The 24,201-nt window shown below is 33.9% G+C and overlaps 2 protein-coding genes and 1 long non-coding RNA gene across 21 annotated transcripts in view; 2 read left to right on the top strand and 1 right to left on the bottom strand.

The window, feature by feature from the left end:
• Positions 1–8,328, bottom strand: part of LOC108321986 (uncharacterized) — a 28,119-nt gene extending 19,791 nt beyond the window's left edge. For 7 of the 19 annotated variants that reach the window (XR_008247886.1, XR_008247876.1, XR_008247878.1 and 4 more), the window contains exons 1-11: positions 8,070–8,328; positions 7,140–7,362; positions 6,932–7,046; positions 6,657–6,809; positions 6,230–6,285; positions 3,832–3,883; positions 3,308–3,744; positions 2,781–2,885; positions 2,481–2,699; positions 2,228–2,344; positions 1,971–2,030 (exon numbers count right to left, since the gene is read on the bottom strand). This is a non-coding gene — a long non-coding RNA (uncharacterized LOC108321986). The other 12 variants (XR_008247883.1, XR_008247880.1, XR_008247882.1 and 9 more) reach the window with 12 other exon arrangements.
• A 2,271-nt stretch (positions 8,329–10,599) lies between these two features.
• On the top strand, positions 10,600–13,806 carry LOC108319502 (uncharacterized). Its single transcript, XM_052874459.1, has 7 exons — positions 10,600–10,614; positions 10,731–10,962; positions 11,044–11,252; positions 11,295–12,416; positions 12,615–12,838; positions 12,938–13,195; positions 13,293–13,806. The coding sequence occupies exons 1-7, from the start codon at positions 10,600–10,602 to the stop codon at positions 13,804–13,806; spliced, it is 2,574 nt and encodes an 857-aa protein (XP_052730419.1).
• Positions 13,807–17,686: 3,880 nt separating this feature from the next.
• LOC108321970 (histone H2B.10) lies at positions 17,687–23,800 on the top strand. The gene is made up of 3 exons (XM_017553895.2): positions 17,687–18,161; positions 20,972–20,985; positions 23,399–23,800. Exons 1-3 carry the CDS (start codon positions 17,759–17,761, stop codon positions 23,798–23,800), a joined length of 819 nt encoding a protein of 272 aa, XP_017409384.2. The 5' UTR covers positions 17,687–17,758.
• Positions 23,801–24,201: the final 401 nt, after the last annotated feature.

Below are 24,201 nucleotides of genomic sequence, written 5' to 3' on the forward strand. Positions count from 1 at the left end.
ATATCAACCATGCTTGGAAATTTTTATTTTATTTTTATTTTATAAAAGACACCAAAACAACAACAAAACAACATACCATTGCCCCACACTGACTCAATTCAGACTTCAGACTTGCCATAAGAAAAGAAAGTCAGCCAGTTCACTCATAGATGAGTGAGGACACGAAATTATTTCTAGCAGTAAAATTCTGCACAGTTACAAAACTATTAATAAAAGGAATCAGAAGTTTTCACTCTTTTTGGCCTTTCACATACATAAGATAAAAAACAAAGAGTTAATCAGCAGATGGGGAGTAATGTTGCACCGATAGGCATGGTCAAATAACAATAAAATATAAGTATCGAGTGGCAGAACCATTAAGATTAACAATTAACCTTAGTGACCCATGTGAAACCATAATTCTTCAGGATATAAAATTCATGCCATGAATAAATGGATGTAGGGGCCCTATGCAATATGATAGACTTCTTTAATCAAGAAGTCGATCCACACTCGATAATACTCAAGAAAAATTAGAAACAATGAATAACTCTCGTGTTATTGAATTAATCCAAGAATTCAATGTACAATGGGTTCTCTCAAGGAAGCCTGAACCTTCCTCCACTGGACAAAGTTCCAGTACAATTCAAAGAATACAGAATCGATCCCTTCCCCTCTCAACTAACTTCTATTTATACTCTCCCCTTTTTCCTCCTAACTAACAACTAACTGATATCAACTAACTGATATCCTACTGTTTCCCGCCTTCTTTACTGTATCTCCTTCCCTCCTTTCTTATTCTTTCTTTTGAACACCTTTAATTCTCTAACACAATAATTCTACACGGCTTCAAGACATATACAAGAGATTTTAATCTCATTCGAGCATGTAAGGGAAACAAACGGAGAGTTCTAATAGCCACAAACAATATACTGCCAACCAAACTCTCCTTTCTTTCCAAACGCAGAGATATAAGGTATTTAAAAGCCATATTATTCGGTCATTCATCCTTCTAGTTCATCCATCTCAAAGTTAAAATATACATTTCAACCAAACTCATGAAGCAGAGCATACACACAAGCCAAGCAACTATGCTATTCTTACATCAACTATATCATCAGAACACATTTCACAGATCAACAATTTCAAGTATTCATACAATTAAAGTATAGCTTAGCTCCTCTACCTAGATTCTTTGGTTCTCCTCTACGAAAATTAGCAGCTCCAACTCTTCTACACGATCTAAGGTAGCTCCTACTTGTCTAGATCTACAGAATTTGTCCAACCTCTTTACTTACTTCTTCCTATCTCAGACCAACCTTCTCTCCTCTGCTTTTCCTTATTATTTTTGTTAATTATCATTAAGGGGAAGTTAAGGTTTTATCCTTGAAGCTAGCAGCCCCTATGTTTGGACGTTTTCAATCAAAGAAGGAACAAATTTCCTTAATCTAAGCTTAATTGTTTCCCGTAGTTTCACTTCAAAGTCCTGTACAAGTTTTGTTTCGTTTGGTTTATACAAAGAAAGTCTTGATATGAAGTAAAAGGTGTCAAAGGACGCTACAATGGAAGAAGACAACACTCTGTGTGTGGGGAAAGGGAGGAAATAATGCAATTGTATGGGAAAGAGGACAAAAGACGTTAAAGAGGAAGAATAAAAGGAAGCTACGGTTTTTCCTTGGCTAAAAAAAACAAGGATTACTTGCATTGAAAAAAAAAAACATATACTATATTGGATTAAGTATTATGACTTAAAAATATATATACGTGCCTTGGAAATTACCAGAATAAATAAAATACTAGAATCATACTCTCAATATTTGAACACCAGATTATAATAGCTCAATAATAAATTTTTACTGATTAAACTCACGAAGAAATAAAATATCTATAATAATATTTTGGGATCTCACAGAGTGGCAGACAATGAAAGAAATACAAAGATATAGCTCAACAAAAATAGTGAAAATGAACTACATAGTGCACTCTCGTACTTGAGGATCTGACTGGAGAATTGTTTGCAGAAGGAAGAGATAGTCAGGTGTGTAGCCAACCTGTAGCCCAAAAGTAACGAAAATCATTACCCACAAATAGTTGTAGTAAAAGAGGAGCTAAGATATGGAATAATGTTAATATAACGGCCAATTAAAACACTCTAGGCCAGAAGAATATCAATGAAATTAACAAAAGAAGCATCAAATAATCTGATAAACAAAAATCAATAGAATTTCATAAATAAACAAGCCTCTACCTGCTTAGAGTATATTAGAATCTTGTCAAATTCTCTTCTCTCAACAAAACCAACAACAACTTTTGGAGTAGCTCTGGCTTTGATGTCTATTTCTAAAGTCAGATCATTGTCCACAGTCTACATTACAACATATTAATCAAAATTAAGAAACAAATCTCATTTCATATTAAATATACAACAATTAAAATGAAAGAAAAACCAAATAAATAAATAAAAAAAGCAATCAATTCAAAGTATTTCAAATGCAACCTACCTTTACAAGATCTCCTAGTTCCTCACTGCATTCAAACTTCTCCCCCTTACAGAAGGCATCCATTGTCCACCAAAAAAAATCAGTTAAATAAAAATGAAATAATTACCTGGAGCTTAAATATGATCCCATGAAAAATGACAGCCCTTCATATGACCTGAATTGCTAAAAAATCCTTATGCAAGCATCAATGCCCAACTGTTCACAACATTCTTTAGCAACCTAGACAGATATAAATAAGCATTCAGTTATCAATCAAATATTAATAATATCATGCTATAGAAGAAAATTATAGTTTCATACCTGCACAGTAATTTGTAGGTTGCCTCTGAGTTTCAACAACAATAAGTCTTTCATGCTCTCTAGTGCCCATTCTCCTGATAGATTGCCAAAAAATTCAACAAGTGACTACAAGAACCGAAAAACGAATTAGTTTTTTTAAATTAGCTCAAAGTTTCATTAGATAAATTATACAAGCAATGGAATACTGCATCAAAAATCATGTAATCAATAAAAAGAGGATAAGAACTAGAGAGTGCTTGTACATAGAAATCAATAATATAAACAAGCCTCTACCTGCTTAGAGTATATTAGAATCTTGTCAAATTTTGTTCTCTCAGCAAAAGCAACAACAATTTTGGAATAGCTCAGACTTTGATGAATATTTTTAAAACAAGATCATTGTCCGCAGTTTACATTAGAACATATTACCAAAATTAACAAAAAAATCTCATTTCATATTAAATATACAACAAATAGAACGAAACAAAAAGCAAAAAATAAAAAAAGCAATCAATTCAAAGTATTTCAAAATTTCAAATGCAACCTACCTTTACAAGATCTCCTAGTTCCTCACTGCATCCAAGCTTGTCCCCTTTACAGAAGGCATACATTGTCCACCAGACAAAACCGTTACAAAAAGTTAAATAATTACCTGGAGCTCAAATATGATCCAAGAAAAAAAAATTACAGTCATTCATATGACCTGAATTGCTCAAAAATCCATATGCAGGCATCAATGCACAATTGTTTGCAATATTCTGTAGCAAGTCCTAAGCTTTATGGCCTAGGTGGTAAGTCCTAGTACATTAAACCCTAAATTCTACCCTTACTTTGATCTAAGCCTTACCTATGCCTCATACCCTATGCCCTATGCCATATGTCCTCTATGTTGTCCACTATACCTTATTCCCTATGCACTATATCCTATGCGTAGCGCACTAGGCCATATGCCTTATTTGTTGTTCATCAAAAATTTAACAAGTGACTGCAAGAACCAAAAAACCACTTAGTGCCTTTTAAATTAGCACAATGTTTCAATATATAAACTATAAAAGCAATGGAGCACACAAACCTGTGGATACAGAAAATCTAGGAGAAAGGCAGTTACCTCACGGATCAGATTTCTGTGAACATGACAAAAAGAAGGTAATACATGAACTATCAATTAATAATAGTTAAAACAATGAGGAAAGGACCAAGGGAGTGTTTGTACATAAAAATCAACAAAAAGCCACATAAAGAAACATTTAACCAACATAATGAAGCATGAATATCATGTTACTAATCACCACAATAATGACTTAATGATAACGGTAATTCTTACCATTATTTGTGTTGTATTTTTTTACCAAATCAACTCTCTTGAAGCTTGAAACCTGCTTAATCCTCTCTTTTATCTAACTTTGCGAATAAGTTTAGTTTAGCTTACACTTAGGGATTTTCATCACTAATTCCCTCAATTTTGTAGGAAAATTGTGTGCTTTGGATGAGCATAAAAACCATCAAGAATGAAGCTGCAAAAGCAAGTGATTAGAAGACTCACAAAGACAGTTCTCACGCCCGGGCGCCCCAGGACGGGGGCTGAGTGCGATACTTGCTGATGTGGCACCCTAGACCTATTTAAGGCTACCATGCAACGAGGGTGCGATCTTCTTGGTGGCTGAAGCACGAAAACACCATCTTGGACCTGGTTTTGGGCAGTGGGAAGTCTCCATTCTTCTTCCTTGGGTCTCCATCTCTTCCATTTTCTTCCATTGTAAGTTCAAGCTCTCCATGACAATGGAGAGCTAAGTTCATTTTGTTGGGGAATGATGTAACTATCTTGTAAATGCACTTGTTTTGAATGAATACAAGCTTGAGTGTTTATTTCCTTTGCTTAAAGCTTGTTGTGACTTGATCAATCCTAGCATGATTCTCTGGTTTGCTTAATGTTGGGAAATATTGGGTGAAACATGAACTGGACTAAACACCTAAAGGAAATTGTATCTAGGGATAGAACTTGGACATTTAATTGTCTTAAACCTCATTTCTTAGTGCAAATGAACTTGTTAGGTTTCCAAGAGATACGATATAGGGTCTTACCTAACAATTCCTTGGAAACCTAACAAGTTCATCTGCACTAAGAAATAAGGTTTAAGACAACTAAAGGTCCAAGTTCTATCCCTAGATACAATTTCCTTTAGGTGTTTAGTCCAGTTCATGTTTCACCCAATATTTCCCAACATTAAGCAAACCAGAGAATCATGCTAGGATTGATCAAGTCACAACAAGCTTTAAGCAAAGGAAATAAACACTCAAGCTTGTATTCATTCAAAACAAGTGCATTTACAAGATAGTTACATCATTCCCCAACAAAATGAACTTAGCTCTCCATTGTCATGGAGAGCTTGAACTTACAATGGAAGAAAATGGAAGAGATGGAGACCCAAGGAAGAAGAATGGAGAGTTCCCACGACCAAAACCAGCTACCAAATGTCCAAGATGGTGTTTTTGTGCTTCAGCCACCAAGAAGATCACATCCTCATTGTATGGTAGCCTTAAATAGGGTTAGGGTGCCACATCAGCAAGTATCGCGCTCAGCCCCCTTCTGAGGTGCCCTGGTGTGAAAGTTGCGCACAGAATGCGCGAAGATTGGCGCTTAGCCTCCTTTCTGGGGCGCACAGGTGTGAGAACTATCTTCGTGAGTCCTCTAATTACTTGCTTTTACAGCTTCATTCTTGATGGTTTTTATACTCATCCAATGCACACAATTTTCCAACAAAATTGAGGGAATTAGTGATGAAAATCCCTAAGTGTAACCTAAACTAAACTTATTCACAAAGTTAGATACAAGGATTAAACAGGTCTCAAGCTTCAAGAAGAGAGTTGATTTGGTAAAAAAATGCAACACAGATAATGGTAAGAATTACCGTTATCACTTAATCATAGTAGATAAACACCTTAAGAAAAGAATCAGTTATGGTGTTGTAATCAACTGGGAAACCTCCCTCCATTTGCGACATCATTAATGCAAAATTAACAGCACCCCACCAACCAAAATGGGAAAAAAAATGAGTGGTTGAGTTAGTTAGTATAACTGCCAATATTAGTAAATTAAGATGAAAAAAATAAAATAAAGTTTTAGAAATTCTATTCAGAAAATATATAATTTGATAATCAGTTATCTACAAAGTGGCAGACAATGGAAGAAATACAAAGAAATAGCTCAACATAAATAGTGCAAATAAACTACATAGGACACTCTCGTACCTGAGGATATGTCCGAATAATTGTTTGCAAATGGAAGAGATTGTGAGGTGTGTAACCAACCAGTAGCCCAATAAATTGAGATGAAAAAAATAAAATAAAGTTCTAGAAATTCTATTCAGAAAATATATAATTTGATAATTAGTTACCTACATAGTAGCAAACAATGAAAGAAATAGTTCAACATAAATAGTGCAAATGAACTATACAGTGCACTCTCGTACCTGAGGATATGTCCGAATAATTGTTTGCAAAAGAGATTGTGAGGTATGTAACCAACCTGTAGCCCAAAAGTAATGAAAATCATCAACCACATATAGCTACAGTAAAAGAAGAGATAATATATGAAATGATGTTAATATAACGGCCAATTAAGTTACTAAAGGTCACTTATTATTTCTAGCCCACAATTTATTATTTCTATACTAACCACAAATAAGTTCCTAAACGTCACTTATTATTTCTAAACTAACCACAAATAAGTTACTAATCGTCACTTATGATTTCTAAACTAAAACACAGTACAAATAAAATTAAATAAAGTGTTTTATTATGTAAAACCAAATACTACAAATTATTCTATTTTATTTTAGAAAAATCTTTAAATGTTAAAATATAAATTCCCATCAATGTAACGATCAAGAACCTTACTTGAAATGTTGCTGGAATGAGTTCCCATATGACTCGTGATGGGATCTTGAAGAACTGGTAGACCCAGGTCTCTCATATCCGTGCGAATTCTGGACAGAAGAAACTTGGGCTGTCGTGTCTCGCTTTTGTTTCTCATAGTTAGGAGCCTGACAACTGATATATACACATAGAAAGTTCAACCAAAATAAATATGTGCAAAATGTAGCCAATACAACGTGGAATAAGCTTCAGTTCAGTCAACAATATGCTTCAAAAGTTAGGTTATCAAGTCTCACCGAGATGAACGCTCAAATTGATGATATGGATCACTAACAATGCTACTTGAAGAAGACCTCGTTGGATCTCTGAACTGGCAAGCAGATGACGACAGTGACCTGCTCCTTCTAAGATCTGGAACACCAGAAGAACTCTGATCATCAGAAACATTTTTTCGAGTTTTGGAGAAAAAGCCCTTGGAGCTCTGGAAATAATCATCAGCTTTACCGTAAGCTTGATTGTTCATTCCAATCTCGGAAACACTATCCCATGCCTTTTGCTTATTTGTTGATTTCGGCGGAGTTGCATTGTTGTTATTTCCACTACTAGACGCAGAAGATGTGAAAAAGAATAGTTTCTTCATGCGTTAAACCTTCCCTACAATCACTGCCACAAGCTCATCAAATCTCAGCTTCCGGAAATTTCCAGGACCAAGGCAGATGACAACCTGCTACAGAAAAGCAAAACAGAAAAATAAAGAAAATAAAACAGAAGAAAGAAGAGAGAATAAGATCGCACTAAGGAGTAGCAGAAACACGTTACACCAAAGAGAAACACCGATTATTTGATTTCAAGAACGTTCACTTTTTCAAAATGAAAATTAAACAAAGAATATCAAAACCCAACGGATACGACAAGGCATTATTAATTAATTAGTAAGAATATATCCAGCCAACAACCAAGCTGATGCAGTGAACGAAAAGACGACATTATCCTCAACCCAAACCTCGCCCGTTACACAAAAACCCTGTTTCTTGGATTCATACGACAAACATGGTCCGATTATTGATCAATTCCATCAAGTAAACAATAACAACACCAACCATACACAAGAAAACGAACTATCGCAGACCCACATCCTAAAATAATCCAATTTTCTCATAAATTACTCGGAAAAGAAAAAAAGAAAAGCTAAAGAACAGAAGGCAAACAATGGTGTGCCCAGTTTCCGTGCTCCACAAAACCTGAATTGCATAACCCTAAAAGAAATAAAACCTGAAATTCAGGGTTTTGGTGACGTGAGTGAGGTGGAGAAAAAGTGAAACCAACTTTTCCATTCCAATTGTCTTTTATCGACTTTCCCAGGAGACACAAACTCAACAAAAAGAAAAAAAAATTGTCCAAACAAAAGATATATACAGAGGGAGAGGAACTCACAGAATTTCAAACGGTAAAAGAAGAAGATTGCGCAGAAGAACAATTCGAAATTGAAAGGAAGCAGAGGTTTTTGATTGTGGATTTTAGAAAAATTACACACAGAAACGAAGGTTTGGCTGAGAAATTGTAACCGAAAATATGATTGGTATGAAAAATGAATTTGAAAAATGGAATTGAAATGGGAAATTAATGCTCTTGCTTGAGATTTAATGATTAAGAATGAGGAGTGTGAAGAGCATGGGCAGTGAAGCAGTGAGTGGGAATATTAGGAAAAGTCGAAGGGCAAAATGGTTATGAAATTAAATTCAAAAGCGCGCGTGCGGTTCAAAAGAAATGTTATTAAATGTTAATTTAGAATTCGGTCCGAAACTGAATTTTAACATTTTTCTTTAAGTAAATGGATTAAAATAAAAATTGGAATTCAAGTTTTTGGAAGTCAAATTTTGATCATAAATAAAAATTATATTATTGAAATAAATACGTTTAGATAATAAAACTCAACTGTGCTGTGTACTAAAAAAAAAAAATCACAATTTACATGCAATTCTCTTTATACATATTGATGGAAAAAATAAAGAGAGTAAATCCTTTTAGAAAAAAAAGCTGAAATTATAGACCACAAATATCTCGCATTGATGACAATTATGTTCGAACTTTAGTCTAACAGGATGGCAAATAATTAATGCAATTGTATATCAAACACAGATTAAAAATTATTTATCAAGCTAAAATCATTTTGTGTCAGTTGGTCGAGAATTTTAAAAATCATATGTATATTTTCATCAAAAATAATTATTACATGAGAAGTTGAAGTGTTGTTTATTAAAATTTAATGACTTCTTTAAAAAATTACATAATATTTTTGATATATCGTTTCTTATTATTCAGAAATTGTAATTTAACATAGTTTAAATATATTTTTTTATTTTCATTATTTGAAACATTTTTTAAGAATAAAATAATAACATAATTTTATGTTTTAAAATAAAATTATAGTCTTTAAAACAAATAATATTTCTTATATATAATGATTAGTTTTGACTATATTACTCACCACACTTAAAATCAAAATACTTATAAAAATTAGAATTAAAAAATGACATTGAACTTAAACCAAATTAGTTGGTCTGACTATATTAAATGTAATTTATTTATCATACAAATACGTGTTTTTTTAATACGAATCAAAAGCTTGAATCCTCAGCTTTACGATGCATGGAGCATACTGATATTGTTAGAACCTTTTTTTCTAGGGCGATGATGCAACTTTATTTTCAAGGATGAATAAAGTTAATCATTATAATGATGTTAAGATTGTTATTTAATATTTCTTTTGACCTTTTTTTTATGTATCTTCTCTACACTTTCTCTTGAACTTTGGTCTGCTCTATTTTAATATACATATTCTTCGACTTCAACTTAATCCAATAAAAAAAATATCGAATTTAACTACTTTTCTACAATATTTGTGTTTTATACTTTTAATTTTAAGTAATTACTTAAAATTACCTTGCAAACAAATTTAAAACTATTTAGTTTAAAATCAATTAGGTGTGTGTAATAATTTACGACTAAATAAATAATATTTACATTAAATCAATATTATTTAAATTCAAATATATAGCTCTCTACCATGAAATAGATACATATTGTCTAAAATTAAATATAAAAAAGAAAAGTGTCGTGAAAATAAAAACAATAATAATATAAAAACATCTTGTTTTGTAGTGGTGTAATTTTAGTATCATAATACATATTTGGTTTAATGTCTCCGTAGGTCCCTATTTTGGTCATGAATTTCAAATAGGTCCTCTTTCTTTTCGGCATATCAATTGAGTCCTTATTTTTGTAAAATTGAATCAATTACAGGTCTGCCGTTAAATTGAACAAACGGTCGTTACAGTATTGGTTACGTGGCATGGTTGAGTGCAGTTACTAATCAGACGTGGCATTTAAAACGATTTTTGTATTAAATAATTGGTATGCACAGATGTATATTCACTTTTGGGTAAGGGCATACTAGGAAAATTGAAAAAATTAAAGGGCAAGACGTTTTAATTGAGGAATGCAACTGAGATTGGGGAAAGAAATTGAGGGTTTTTATTATTAGGGTTCGCGTGAGAGAAGAAAAATCGCGATCCTAAGTTCAAGCTGAAGCGGCAGAGTGCATGCAGGGGTTCGTGTCTCGGTAGGTCAGGTGTGGGTCCTTTTATTATTGGAAGCAAGAAGCTGAAGCACGTGGTGAGTGGAGGTTAATCTCAAGGAAGGTCAGTGTTTGTGCTTTATTGTCTTCGTTTTTATTGAATCGAAACTACAATATTCGATGGTGGTCCCCCATTGATGTATGGTTTGGTCTCTGGTTTTGATTGCATTTTGGTGGTCCCCCATGTATGTTTAAAGTTATTTGACTTTGTCTGAGTGCGTATGTTTAAAGTTATTTGATCTCTGTGCCTATTTAAGTATATATTTTTTTTGTCGTGATATGTTTTCATAATAGGTCTGTAGATATATTTATGTTGTGTTGTGCGTAATGGAGGACGCTATTGTGTGTGTTTTCCACCATGGAGGAAAGTTCATTAATGATAGTACCCTAAAGTATGAAGGGGAGACAACAACTTTGTCCTTTGACCCTGACATGTGGAGTTTTTTTGTGGTTGTCAGTGTAGTGAAAATTTAGGATATGAGAATTTTAAAGATTTATGGTACTGTTTAGGAGGGGGTTTAGTGTTGGAAAATAGGTTGGAACAATTGATTGATGACAGAGGTGCCATGCATATGGCTAACTTAGCTAGGCTTAATGTTGAAGTTCATTTATACGTTGTCCATGTAGTTTCTGATCCCGAAGTCATTCATATGCTTGAAGACATTACTAATGATGAAGGAGAAGTCGAAGGTAATGGTACAGTACAAAAAGAGGGTGAAGAAGATGGTGATTTTGTTCAAGTAAATGGTTAAGGTGATGGTGACTTACAAGAGGTGAATGTTTGTGAAGAAGATGGTGACGGTGTTGAAGTAAATGGTGTAGTTGATGGTGACTTACAAGAGGTGAATGTTTGTGAAGAAGATGGTGACGGTGTTGAAGTAAATGGTGTAGTTGATGGTGACTTACAAGAGGTGAATGTTTGTGAAGAAGATGGTGACGGTGTTGAAGTAAATGGTGTAGTTGATGGTGACTTAGAAGAGGTGAACGAGGGTGAAGAAGATGGTGGTGCTGTTGAAGTATAGGTTGAAGGTCATGGTCACGTACAAGAGTTGCATGAGGTTGAAGAAGAGCAAGAGTTGAATGTGTGTGAAGGAGTTGTGGAGGATGAAGTTTATCTTTGTAGTTGGAGTACATCTACTGAAGAAGGTGATGTACATGGAAATAATGAGTGCTTAGAGGGCCTAGTAGATGTGAGTGTTGAATGTGATATAGATGGTGATGTAGATGGTAATGTCGAAGTAGAAGTAGAAGTAGAAAGTCTTTATGACAGTGATGATGACCGTGATAATGTCAGTGTTGAATGTCATGATCATGACGATAGAGGATTGTCAGATTTTGAGTGGAAATCTGAGGAATTTCTTAGTGCAACAGATAGTGATGAAGAGGTTAATGACAGTGAAGGTTATGGGAGGTTTGGTATTTTTTGTATGCCAAAAAGTATGGTAGACTTTACATGGGAAGTTGAGACTTTTTTTGCAGAAAAGCAAGATATTTTAGATGCTCTAAAAGGGTATGCCTTGGAAAATGGGAGGAATATAAAGTTTGTAAAAAATGACAAAAGAAGATTGAGGATGAAGTGCTTTGGTGCAAAAGGAGAATGCCCATGGACCATATACTTTGGTTATATGGAGGCTGTAAAATCACGGCAGCTGAGAACTAAAAAAGACATTCATACATGCAGTAGAGAGTTCAACCTGAAGTTAGTTGACGCCAAGTGGTTGAGCAAAAAGTTGGTGAAAACAGTTAAGGAAAATCCTAAGATGAAGGGTGTTGATATTCGTGAAAAAGTTCAAAGGAAGTGGAACATAGGTATATCAAGGTGTATGGCTTATAGAGCCAAAGCTATTGCTTCTAATCAAATTGATGGGTCCTTTAATGAACAATATAAGAGGATACATGATTATGCGCATGAGTTGTTGGAAAGAAATTCAGGATCTACAGTTAAGGTCCATGTTGAGAATAATGAGGGTGAGTTAATTTTCAACAGATTTTACTGTTGTCTGAAGGCATGCAAAGACAGTTTTGTCTGCTGTAGGTCAATAATTGGATTAGATGGAGCCTTTTTGAAAGGGAAGTATGGTGGTGAGCTCTTGACGGCTGTTGGGAGGGATGGAAATGATCAAATGTTGCCCATTGCATATGCGGTGGTAGAAGTGGAAAACAAAGATTCATGGATGTGATTTTTGAATCTTTTGATTGATGATCTTGGTGGTGGAGAAGTATGTTCTTCAATTACTTTTGTCTCCGACCAACAAAAGCTAATAATCATATTTAAATTGCTTCTTTCGTATATTGGTTCAATAATTTGATATGGTGATAAATGTTTTATGTTAACACCACAGGGTCTACTACCAGCCATACAACAGTTACTCCCAGGTGTTGACCAGAGATTTTGTGTCAGACACTTATATTCAAACTTTAGGAAAAAGTTTCCTGGTAAAAATCTGAAACAGCTGATGTGGAGGGCAGCTACTGCCACTCATCCACAAAACTGGGAAAGGGAGATGAGAAACATTAAAGATATAAATGAAAACGCATTCAAGCATTTGATTGTCATCCCTCCAAGGTTGACAATTTGTATTAATTATTTTTGCCCTTTCTATATTATTTTATGTTTGTCCATATTAGTTGCAGTTTTAACATGTGTATATATCATATGTTGTAGATATTGGTCAAGGTCCAGATTCAGTCCAACACCAAAATGTGACACATTGGTCAACAATATGAGTGAGGCTTTCAACAGTGTCTTGGTTCACACCAGGACTAAACCAATCATAACAATGCTGGAAGAAATTAGGGTATACATAATGCAAAGATGGGCAAAAAACAGGTCTAAGATACAATCATTTTTAGGACCAATTTGTCCAAAGATCCAGGCCAGATTTACAAACGAATCCCAAGCAACCAAGAACTGGATACCTAGGTAACTTTCTTCATAACTTCATAAATGTTTATTCATTCCTTGGTAAACTTTATGTTATTTAAATGTGTAGTTTAAATTTTTTTTTATTTCTTTATAGCTGGTCAGCACACAAACTCTTTGAAGTAAGACACGTCTCCCAAAGTGGAGAAAAAATTGTTGTAAACATAGACGAGTTCTCATGCTCGTGCAGGAGATGGAGCATCACAGGAATTCCATGTTGTCACTCCCTAGCCGCAATGAAGTTTCTTAATATTGATGGCCAGCAGTTCATTCCGGCTTGCTTTCTAAAGTCCACCTATGAAGAAACTCATGCATCAATCGTATATCCCATCAACGGAAACAACATGTGGGACCTAACACCATATCCGGATGTCATGCCTCCTAGGAAAAAGGTTATGCCTGGAAGACCTAAAAGGAAAAGAAGACTGGAGCAGTGGGAGATCAGAAAGGATGATTCACGAGTGAGCAAGGGTGGTTTGCGGAAGAGATGCGGGCTATGTAGGGAGGTTGGGCACAACAGGAGTCGTTGCCCTAAAGCAACCCAAGAACCAATCATGCCATCATCACAGTTATTTGAAGTGTGTATGAATGACCAGGAAGCTCAACTATAGATGTGTGTATAAATGACAATGATGCCAAGTTTAAGGATCTTATTATGTAATAGTCTAAGGAACAAGGTTTATGGTTTTACTGCTATGTAATTTAATGAATGACAATGATGCCAACTATGTATGGTTTTGGATGTATTACAATGTTTTGGATGTATTACAATGACCATGAACTATTTTGTCAATGACCAGGAACTGTTTTGGATGTATTACAATATTTTGGATATATTAGAATTTCCTTCTTTGACGTCTTATATAGAAGTGAGGCCGAACGATATCGATCGTAAAGGTCGAACGTTGGAAGGCAGGGAGCACATGTTAGGGGCTGGAAAGTGTACAAGAGAAGAAGGTGTGGGAGGGAGAGAGAGGGGGACCGAACGCTAGAGGGAGGACGACCAGACCGAACGGTTGGGAACATGGAGGTACTTGGAAGAGCGATACAAGAGGGTGGACGACCAGACCGAACGGTCTGCAGCACGGAGGTAGTTGGAAGAGCGATACAGGAGGGTGGACGACCAGACCGAACGGTCTTGAACACGGAGGTAGTTGGAAAAGCGATACAGGAGGGTGGATGACCACACCGAACGGTCTTCACCACGGAGGTAGTTGGAAGAGCGATACAGGAGGGTGGACGACCAGACCAAACGATCTTGAGCACGAACGTAGTTGGACGAGCGGTAGACGAGGGAGGACGACCAGACCGAATGGTCTTGAGCACGGAGGTAGTTGGAAGAGTGATACAGGAGGGTGGACGACCAGACCGAACGGTCTTCAGCACAGAGGTAGTTGGACGAGCAATACACGAGGGAGGACGACCATACCGAACGCTCGGGAACAAGGAGCTAGTTGGACGAGCGATAGACACGGTAGGACGACCGGACCGAGCGTTAATTATTATGTAACATTGTTGTGAATAAAATAAACATTAAACAATTTTTAAAAGGCCTTAAAACCTGCTACATTAAACCAAAACCTCAATTGATTATGTTTATCACTTCAGTAACACAACTTCATTCCTTCACATCTCCTCATATACATAAACAGTTCCATCCTAACAAACCGAAAAACCCGGTTAATTTCTTCCTAAGAAAACAATCAACACTACTACATTATGGATTTATAATCCATATTGAAATTACAATAATATTAAGTAAAAAAATAAAAATAACCAATCTTGTCAACACCTTCATCCATTTCTCCACAACGTTGACAGATTTAATCAAATCACTCATCATCTTCGATCTACCTCCCATTTCTCCTATCTTTGACAAACACTCATGCTTTTCTTCCCACTTCACATTTGTATAGCTTTTGTCATTATCGTCTTCACAACACCATTTGAAGAAATTGCAACCACCTTCATGTCCAGTCTGTGAAAAAAATTACAATTAAAACGACTTTCTACTCAAACAAAACACTACTTCTACACGTTCTTACCTTGTACTTAGGGCAGCTCCAGAATTGCTTCCCTATGTTCTTAGCAGTTCTAGCTGTTCTTACCATTGTTTTCTCTCCACGGAGGCAAAGGGGTGATACACCATCAATCGTAGATACTCTACCACCACGAAAAACGACATCACAGTTTTGATTCCGCCACCCATTGCATGTCGAAGATGAACAAGAATGCGACTTCTGCACTTCATTATCCATCACTTCGAATCGAACAAAGAACGCGCACCCTCCCACTTCCAACTACATAATCTTCACCCACGAACACCGGCGCTTCGAATCGAAGAAAGAATGAGATTTTTCCCCTCACGCGAACCCTAGTAGTAAGAACCCCCAATTTCTTTCCCCAATCTCAGTTGCATTCCTCAATTAAAACGTCTCGCCCTTTAATTTTTTCAAATTTCCTAGTATGCCCTTACCCAAAAGTGAATATACATATGTGCATACCAATTATTTAATACAAAAATCGTTTTAAATGCCACGTCTGATTAGTAACTGCACTGAACCATGCCACATAACTAATACTGTAACGGCCGTTTGTTCAATTTAACGGCAGGCCTGTAATTGATTCAATTTTACAAAAACAAGGACTCAATTGATACGCCGAAAAGAAAGAGGACCTATTTGAAATTCATGACCAAAATAGGGACCTACGGAGACATTAAACCTAAAATTTATAGCCTTTAACATTCAAGATACAACATAATTAACTTTATAAACGATTTATAAATTGAATGCATCAAACTTTTAACATATAAACTGAATTTGGGGTCTTCTCGAACAAGTTAGTAAAAATATTCATTAGTTAAGTATTGGAGTTGATGAGCTAAATATTAATTTTCTTGGATAACAATTTAATTTTCAAAAAAAACAATTCATGTGATGAACTTCAAAAAATTATAGAATTTCATAGTACACGCTTATCACATTAATCTAATTTTTTGTTTACACGTTTAATTTGATAAATTAAGGAAGAGAAAAACTAAGAAATAATATAAAATGAAAAATAAATTTCTTTTATTTTGTGATTCATTCAAGAAAAAAAAATTTATCTCCTAAAAGAAAGTGAAAAAATAAATATTATTATGACAATGCAAAATACTAGTAAATAATTTCAGAATTCAATCTTTATAATAATAACTTTTCTTTACATTTAGTCTTTAAATTGGTTGATGTAAGCAAACATACCATGCCTAAATAACAAATTAGAATTGGATAAAATTACCAAAAGCCGTACACTACAATAGACATAATATTATTTTTTCATTAGTATCTAAATCTAAATAAAAATAAATTCGGAAAATGGGTATTGCTCCTACACCATCACCCCTTATATTTTTGAATTTTTTTTCCACTCCCAACCCATTTTAGTGACATATACCTGATACTCCAACATGCAGTGGCAAACACACAATCTCTTTTTTCTCTTTAAAGTTGAACTTCTTCCTCTCATTCGTCGTGTTGTGTGAGACTGCGATAGAATTTCATTACGTGGTGTGCGTGGGAGATTGCAAAGGTTGGTGGTGGTGGAAGGAATTGATCCAGCAGGACTCGGTCTTGGTGGGGTGGTGGTGCTCGAAGGTTACAGTGGTGCTTCGTTCATGTGCGTAATCAATAAACTCCAAAATAAAGATTTAAACGAATGTCATCCTTCAGCGGATGTCAACATCCGTTTAAGGTGAAACGAATGTCGACATCCGTTTAAGGCCAAACGGATATCCCGCATCCGTTTTGGCCTTTACGGCTCTCAAAAACAACCAAGCACAACAACAACACATGATAAATAGATATACAGATTTAAACTAACCTGAGATGGAGATGAAAAACCAAATCTACCGCTAGATCTACGTTACTCCTCTACGCTTCTCCACACTAGGAATCAACACCAACAATGAAAGGAAGCAAAGAGAAAGGAAAGTGAGGAAGAGAAGGTTGAAAGAAAAAGAAAGAGAAGGAAGAAAAAACCTTGAACAAAACCTTGAACGAAGATGGAAAGAGAAAGAGAGTGAAAGATGTGGTGTGGTGATGGATACAGCTGGCGCAGGAGTGAAAGTGAGAGGTAAATTAGGATTTTGAAATATGTTAAAAGAATCTCAAAAGATAAAAAGTAAAAAAGTTAAAACAAGAAAAATAATTTTAGAAATAAGATAAATTGAGGAGGTAGAGAGAGTAAGAAATGGTAGTGGAGGGAGCAACACCCTACCCTGAGACTCATTCACTTCGGCCTAAGTTAAAAACTCATCCACTTTGGCCCAAATTGAAATTACCTTCTCAAACACGCAGGCCACCCACATACGGAAAACATAAAACCCGGGATTCAAAAATCTCCCTCCAAAACGAAAACTCATTCTGCCACGTCATGGATCCGTGCAATGTAAATCCAACCAATCAGCTTCCATCCACTATTCCTATATAAACCGCTCCTTTCTACAAGCCATATCATTCATATTTCACATTCCCTGTCTTGTGTTGAACTGAATTTCATCAACCCTTCTCTAAGAAATCCATGGCCAAGGGTGAGAAGAAATCCGCAGAGAAAAAGCCTGCAGAGAAGGCTCCAGCAGAGAAAACGAAGGCTGAGAAGAAGATTCCAAAAGATGCTACCTCTGGAGACAAGAAGAAGAAGAGGAAGGCCAAGAGCGTGGAAACCTACAAGATCTATATCTTCAAGGTCCTCAAGCAGGTTCACCCTGACATTGGGGTCTCCAGCAAGGCAATGGGGATCATGAACAGCTTCATCAATGATATCTTTGAGAAGCTTGCTCAAGAATCATCCAGACTGGCCCGTTACAACAAGAAGCCCACCATCACTTCCCGTGAGATCCAGACCGCTGTTCGTCTTGTCCTTCCTGGTGAGCTTGCCAAGCATGCCGTCTCCGAAGGCACCAAGGCTGTTACAAAATTCACCAGCTCTTGATTGTGTCGCCAATTATTAGGGTTTGAATAGTATCTGTGTGACAAGAATATTCAAGGAAATACAATTAGGTTTTTACTGACTTTACACCTGGTCCTTTTTTGCTTACAGTTACAAATGGCCACAAATTGATAATAATAATGTTTTCTCACTTCTTAGCTATGTGCCATCCTGGTAAAATAGATTCTAAAATCTGAGTATTTTGTGGATTAGTTAAAGGGATTATAGCATTGTATTGAGGATTTCGTTCCAGTTTGGTCTAATTGTCTGATTGTATCTAATTAGCTATTTGAGTTTATTATTTAAGTTATTACTACTGGTTGATTAATCACTGAAGCATAAATTTTAGTTGATTGGAGTAAATTAATAAAAAAATTGGATTTGTGGATAATGACATCCTCTTACAGGGAAAGATGTAAACCTTTGAATTTAAAGTCCAAACACCATTCGCCATTGTCGGGGACATCCTTCACCAAGAATAAAGGCCTATGAACATGAGCCTTGGGGAATCATTAAGTAGTAACCAAAGTGAAATATGTCTTACACCAAATTTTTTAGTCCTTGTAATGAAATTTAAAGGAATGAGGACTTCGGTTAGAAATGAGATACATTGGGAGATCCTAGAAAAAATATTGTGATTAAGGAAGTAATGAAGTTATAGTCCAAATTGTTAGAATGCTTGTTTGGTAGGTTGGAGGTATCAAGTTTGAATCTTAGCGGGAGTAATTAATTTATGTGTTAGGCTGGTGAGCATTTGTAAATTAAAGCTATTCAGGGAGTGAGGTATGAAGAGTTTTCTTAACGAAGAATGTGAGTGATTTTTTGAAGAAGTTTTGGGAAATATCTTGTGGGAGGAGTTTAAAGTAAAGGAAAAATTATTAGTCTAAACATTTAAATAAGAGGGGCTAACATTTCATTTTGTTTGTTCTTTTATTGGTTTATTTTCTTATTTGTTTTGTCATGGATGTAAATATGGTAAATTTGTTAATAATTATTGGAAAATTGATATTTTGTATATATATGTAGTATAGTTATATAATTAATATGTACGTAAAACCTTAGACACGAGTATATTCTGAATCCTTTTAGTTGTTGTATAGACATAAGTGGATTTTGACTGTATATGTAAGAACTCATCAAATTTTGTAAATATTTGTTTGCATGAGTTTTAGCTCTATGTAAATAAATGATCAATGATGAATGTGGGAGTGATATCACCTCTCATTGATCCAACAAAAACGAGTTGAAATGGGTTTGACCATTAAAATTGGGTTCGGCTGAGCTAATCTCTCATAGTAATATGAGTGATGTTCCCTCTACCATCCTATCTTCTTTCTATATATTCTTAATTTTTTTTAAATTCTAAATTTATCTTTTTTATTTTTTATTTTTACCAATTTTATTTTTTATATTTAAAACTCTAATTCCAAAATCTCCTCATTTTCACTTTCCCTTTTACTCTCAGCAGCAAGCCTACACCCCCCACTATCACTTTCTTTCTTTCTCTTAATTTTCACTTCCGCTAACACAATTTAACAGAAAAAGCAAATTTTGCATGATATAAATTTAAAATATTTATAACTTTGATGAGTTTTGAAGTATTATGATTACATAATATAATCTGCTAAAAATTTCTTCCCCACTACCTTGTCTTAAATAACCAAACTTGAAAATTTATGCTTAAAATTACATCCGTGCTTACAATGGTGCAATGAAAATAGAAGTATGTTTGTTGAGTACAAAATAAAAAGTAAATAAAAGAAAAAATATCTATCAAATTTTCTCTACTATGCAGAATTTGCTTTTTTTGTCAAATTTGATGTTAACGAAAGTGAAAATTAAGAGAAAGAGAGAAAGTGACACTAGGGGTAGTGAGAGAAGATTGATATTAGGATTTTAAAAAATAAAAAGTAAAAAGGGTAAATTTAGAATTTAAAAAAATTTGAAAAGATATAAGGAGAAGATGGAGTGGTGGAGGAAGCATCATTCCAGTAATTACTTGACAAGTTGATTTGTCTTTTTTTTATATTTGCTTATTTTTTAATCATATAATATTTTATGAACTTTTAACTAATTAATTAATGTTTTAATTGGATAAAATTAAAATAACTATTACATTTATATTTTAAATTACTTTTATATCAAATAATTAAAAATATAGTTCACTGTGTCATGTCAAGTATATAGTAACTCGTTAGATCCAATTTAACTGTAATAATTTATTTGTTTCAGTTTTATAAAAATAAAAACCTAATTAAAACACACAAAAAAAAATGACCTTCCTAATATTCTGGATGAAAATAGAGATTAAACCTTATTAAAATATCTACCATTTAATAATTTTTGTGGTACCATAATCTCATGTCATCAATCCGTGTACAGAAAACTTCACCAATTAAATTCCACCAACTGTTCTTAATCAGGCCGTTCCTTTCATTTTCGTTCGAATAATAAATAGTGCCATGTCATCAATCTGTGTATGGTAAACCTAACCAATAAAATTTCATCAACTGCATTGTTTTGGACCATTAATCTCCGCTTCATTCAAACACATCAATGGGCTCGTCACTTTCCATTCACAAAATTTATTTTTAAGGAAAAATAAACATTTTTAAAATGATATTTTTAAAATTTGTAAATATAGTTACTTAATATTTTTTTCAATTTCCTACACTTTACTCTTTTTTTTCACTTTTCTGTCCTTATTTTGTTTATAATCTAACATACGTAATTGAAGATAAAAATTTGGAGTCAATTTTGTATTTTTATTTATCTAAAGGTAAAGATCATTCTTTCTGGACGCAGGAGAAAAATGTTGTGTAATTGATAAAAAATATGATAGAAGGTCAATTTGAGGTAGAAGGTTTATTCTATGTTAGAATAATTGTTGGACGAAAAATTAAGTTAAGATATGAATTTGTGATTTGCTATATTTTTTTAATATGAATAATTGAGTTTTTATAAAAAGGTATAACTTGTTTTTATTCTAGTGGTAAATGTTTTATAAAATAATTAATATTAAAATCAAAATTACGAGTGACGAAATTATGAAGAGAAAATTTGTTATAAATATTTCATTATTACCTAGATAAGTAAATTGTGTTTTTTAATATAATAAATTAACTCGCAACGTTTTATAATTTCTTTTATAGTGTAAAAATATTAAAAAATTAAACTTATAATTAGGAAGACAATGTTAGTTGAGGATTTTATTTTAACTAGTGACTTGATTAAGAATAATAAACCAATTTTATTGGTTTGTTCAACATAATGCCTGGCATGTGGATTTACATGTTGTTTCCCGTGGGTAAGGTTAAAAAAAATTAAGTTAAACATGTTTTTGATTTTTCGATTATAATATAAAATTAAAATTTGTCTCATCTTCAAATTTAGATTTTTTTTATTATTAGATATAGTTTTTCCTATTCAATATATTATTTTTCTCTAACATGTTAAACAACATTCTAATGTAACATCTCCAATTACACATGGTTATTTTAGTATTGCCATGTGTTGAGCCTTCTTCTTCACAACCCCAAAGTTCTTCTCCCTCATCAATAACCTCAGCCTCATTTCCACAAGAGTTTCATCTTAGCCGTCATCCAAACAAAACACATTTCACAAACCTTAAAAACCCTTAACCCCATTGTCATCTTAAACCTTTTTTCCTCCACTTTCGTCAAACTCACCTTCATTGCCATAGTTATTGTCACATTCTCTGTCATGTTTCACAAAATTAGATCTTTTAAATATATTAAAAGACTTTGATTTTTATATATGTAGAGAGAGATAGTGTTTGATTTGAAAAGGAAAGTGTTTTAACCAGGGTTTGATTTAACGTGATAAAATAAATGACAATGTGAAAAAACAAATTTAGTATTTTATATGGATGAAACAATAGGAAAAATTATTACATTCACAACTCACAATATTTGAAGCTATTTCATGGGTTAAGTTTTTAATGTTTTTTGTGCATACAAGAACATTTGTTAAAAAAATGTTTTGAGAAAATAGTTTCTAACTCTAGCTTACACGTAGGGATGACAACGGATCGAGTCAGATATAGACAGTGTTTTAAAATATATTTTATTCTATATAATGCATTATGTAGAATTTTGTTGCATATTTTTTTATTATGATGTCTTTGTTTCTAACTATATATCTGAAAAAGAGTAAAAAGGATAAATTTGACCGAATAAAAAGGAGAAAATAAGATTATTTGTTTTGAGAAAAGAAATTATGGTGGTAAAAAGATTTGTATATAAGGTGGGTGAAAGTTAGTGAACAATATAATAGATACAAAAATTATTAAATGATAATTTTATCTTGATTGTTAAAATTAATATAGAATAATTTGTAATTATTGACTATTATTATTATCATCAATAATAATAATAATATAATAATATTAATAATAATAATAATTAATGTTAATGTTATTATTATTAATATAATAATATTTATTATTATTAATTATCTATAATGTTTAATAATAATAAGTATAATTATTATTATTTCAATAGTTTTAATTTCACAATTAATATTTTTACTGTTGGAATTTAAAAAAAAATTATGGACATTGAAGTAAAAGTATAAGTGTTAAATTGTCTGTCGCTTCTCATCACTTCGTGTATGCAAGGATAGAAATGAAAATATTTTATTTTTCCTAAATTCATCCGCACAAATTATATTTAATTTAGACCCATTTCGTCCATCTTCATTCATCATCTTAAGAAATAAATACTCATAAACAAATACATATGATATATGAACTATTTTTTTTTAATTTGATCACATCAAATGTTTTTAACTATTTATACATATATATATATATATTATGTAACTCAACCTTATTATATTTGGGCTGCATATGACATACACACTAGTTTGATTTGATTTACATTTGAAGTTTTATTTTCAAACATGCAAACGCCCCGCCGCGTACCCAAAATATTGAAAAAATCATAACCCGCCAAAACAATATAAAGCACAAAATACTGTAAAGTTAAATAAAAAATGAAAACATGCCAAGATTCCGAAATCTCCCTCCAAAAGCAAAAAAAATACTGCCACGTCATCGATCCGTGTGACCGTAACCCAACCAATCAGCTTCCACGACTCATTCCTATATAAACCACTCTCCACCGCTTCTGATAGATCTCATCACTGAACCTTTGCATTGTCATCCCCTTTCATATCCTCTCAAGCATTTTAAACCAAGCAATGGCCAAGGGTGAGAAGAAACCGGCTGAGAAAAAGCCTGCAGAGAAGGCTCCGGCCGAGAAAACGAAAGCAGAGAAGAAGATCCCGAAGGATGCCACCTCCGGTGACAAGAAGAAGAAGAAGAAGGCCAAGAGCGTGGAAACCTACAAGATCTATATCTTTAAGGTCCTCAAGCAGGTCCACCCTGACATTGGGATCTCCAGCAAGGCAATGGGGATCATGAACAGCTTCATCAATGATATCTTTGAGAAGCTTGCCCAAGAATCATCCAGACTGGCCCGTTACAACAAGAAGCCCACCATCACATCCCGTGAGATCCAGACCGCGGTTCGTCTTGTCCTCCCTGGTGAGCTTGCCAAGCACGCCGTCTCCGAAGGCACCAAGGCAGTCACCAAATTTACCAGTTCTTGAGATCTTTTATGAGAGTTAGGGTTTTCTTGATGTATATTTTGGATCGTTCTTTTTAATGGCATTTCTTGTTTTCTGGAACATTTAAATATATATCGCAGTCTTTTAATTTTTGTCTTCCCTTTTTACAATTTCTTGAAGACGTTTTTTTATCGTTTTTTTTTATGTTTTGGGAATTTTCCGTAACTCTAACACTTTCTTTTGGGAATGGCTGTGTTTGCGTTCTATTATAAACACATTTTTTTGCGTTGTATCTGTAAAGTTTCAATTTTTTTGAGCAAGATGGTAGCTTTTATGTACATGGATAAGTGGCTTTAAATGTTCTTCGTTTATCGGTTAACCCTTTGGTGTGTAATGTTTTGTTGATTTTATGGGTTTATTAGCCGAAAATGATTCTTGTGGTA

This window comes from Vigna angularis, chromosome 3, assembly GCF_016808095.1.
Source record: "Vigna angularis cultivar LongXiaoDou No.4 chromosome 3, ASM1680809v1, whole genome shotgun sequence".
NCBI lineage: Eukaryota > Viridiplantae > Streptophyta > Magnoliopsida > Fabales > Fabaceae > Vigna > Vigna angularis.

Excerpts from the sequence above, each read along its gene's own strand:
- LOC108319502 (XM_052874459.1), top strand. Across the intron at positions 10,963-11,043 it reads TGATGAAGGAGAAGTCGAAG|AGGTGAATGTTTGTGAAGAA; the intron begins GTAATGGTACAG and ends GTGACTTACAAG. Across the intron at positions 13,196-13,292 it reads ACCAAGAACTGGATACCTAG|CTGGTCAGCACACAAACTCT; the intron begins GTAACTTTCTTC and ends ATTTCTTTATAG.
- LOC108321970 (XM_017553895.2), top strand. The coding sequence starts at position 17,759 with ATGGCCAAGGGTGAGAAGAAATCCGCAGAGAAAAAGCCTGCAGAGAAG.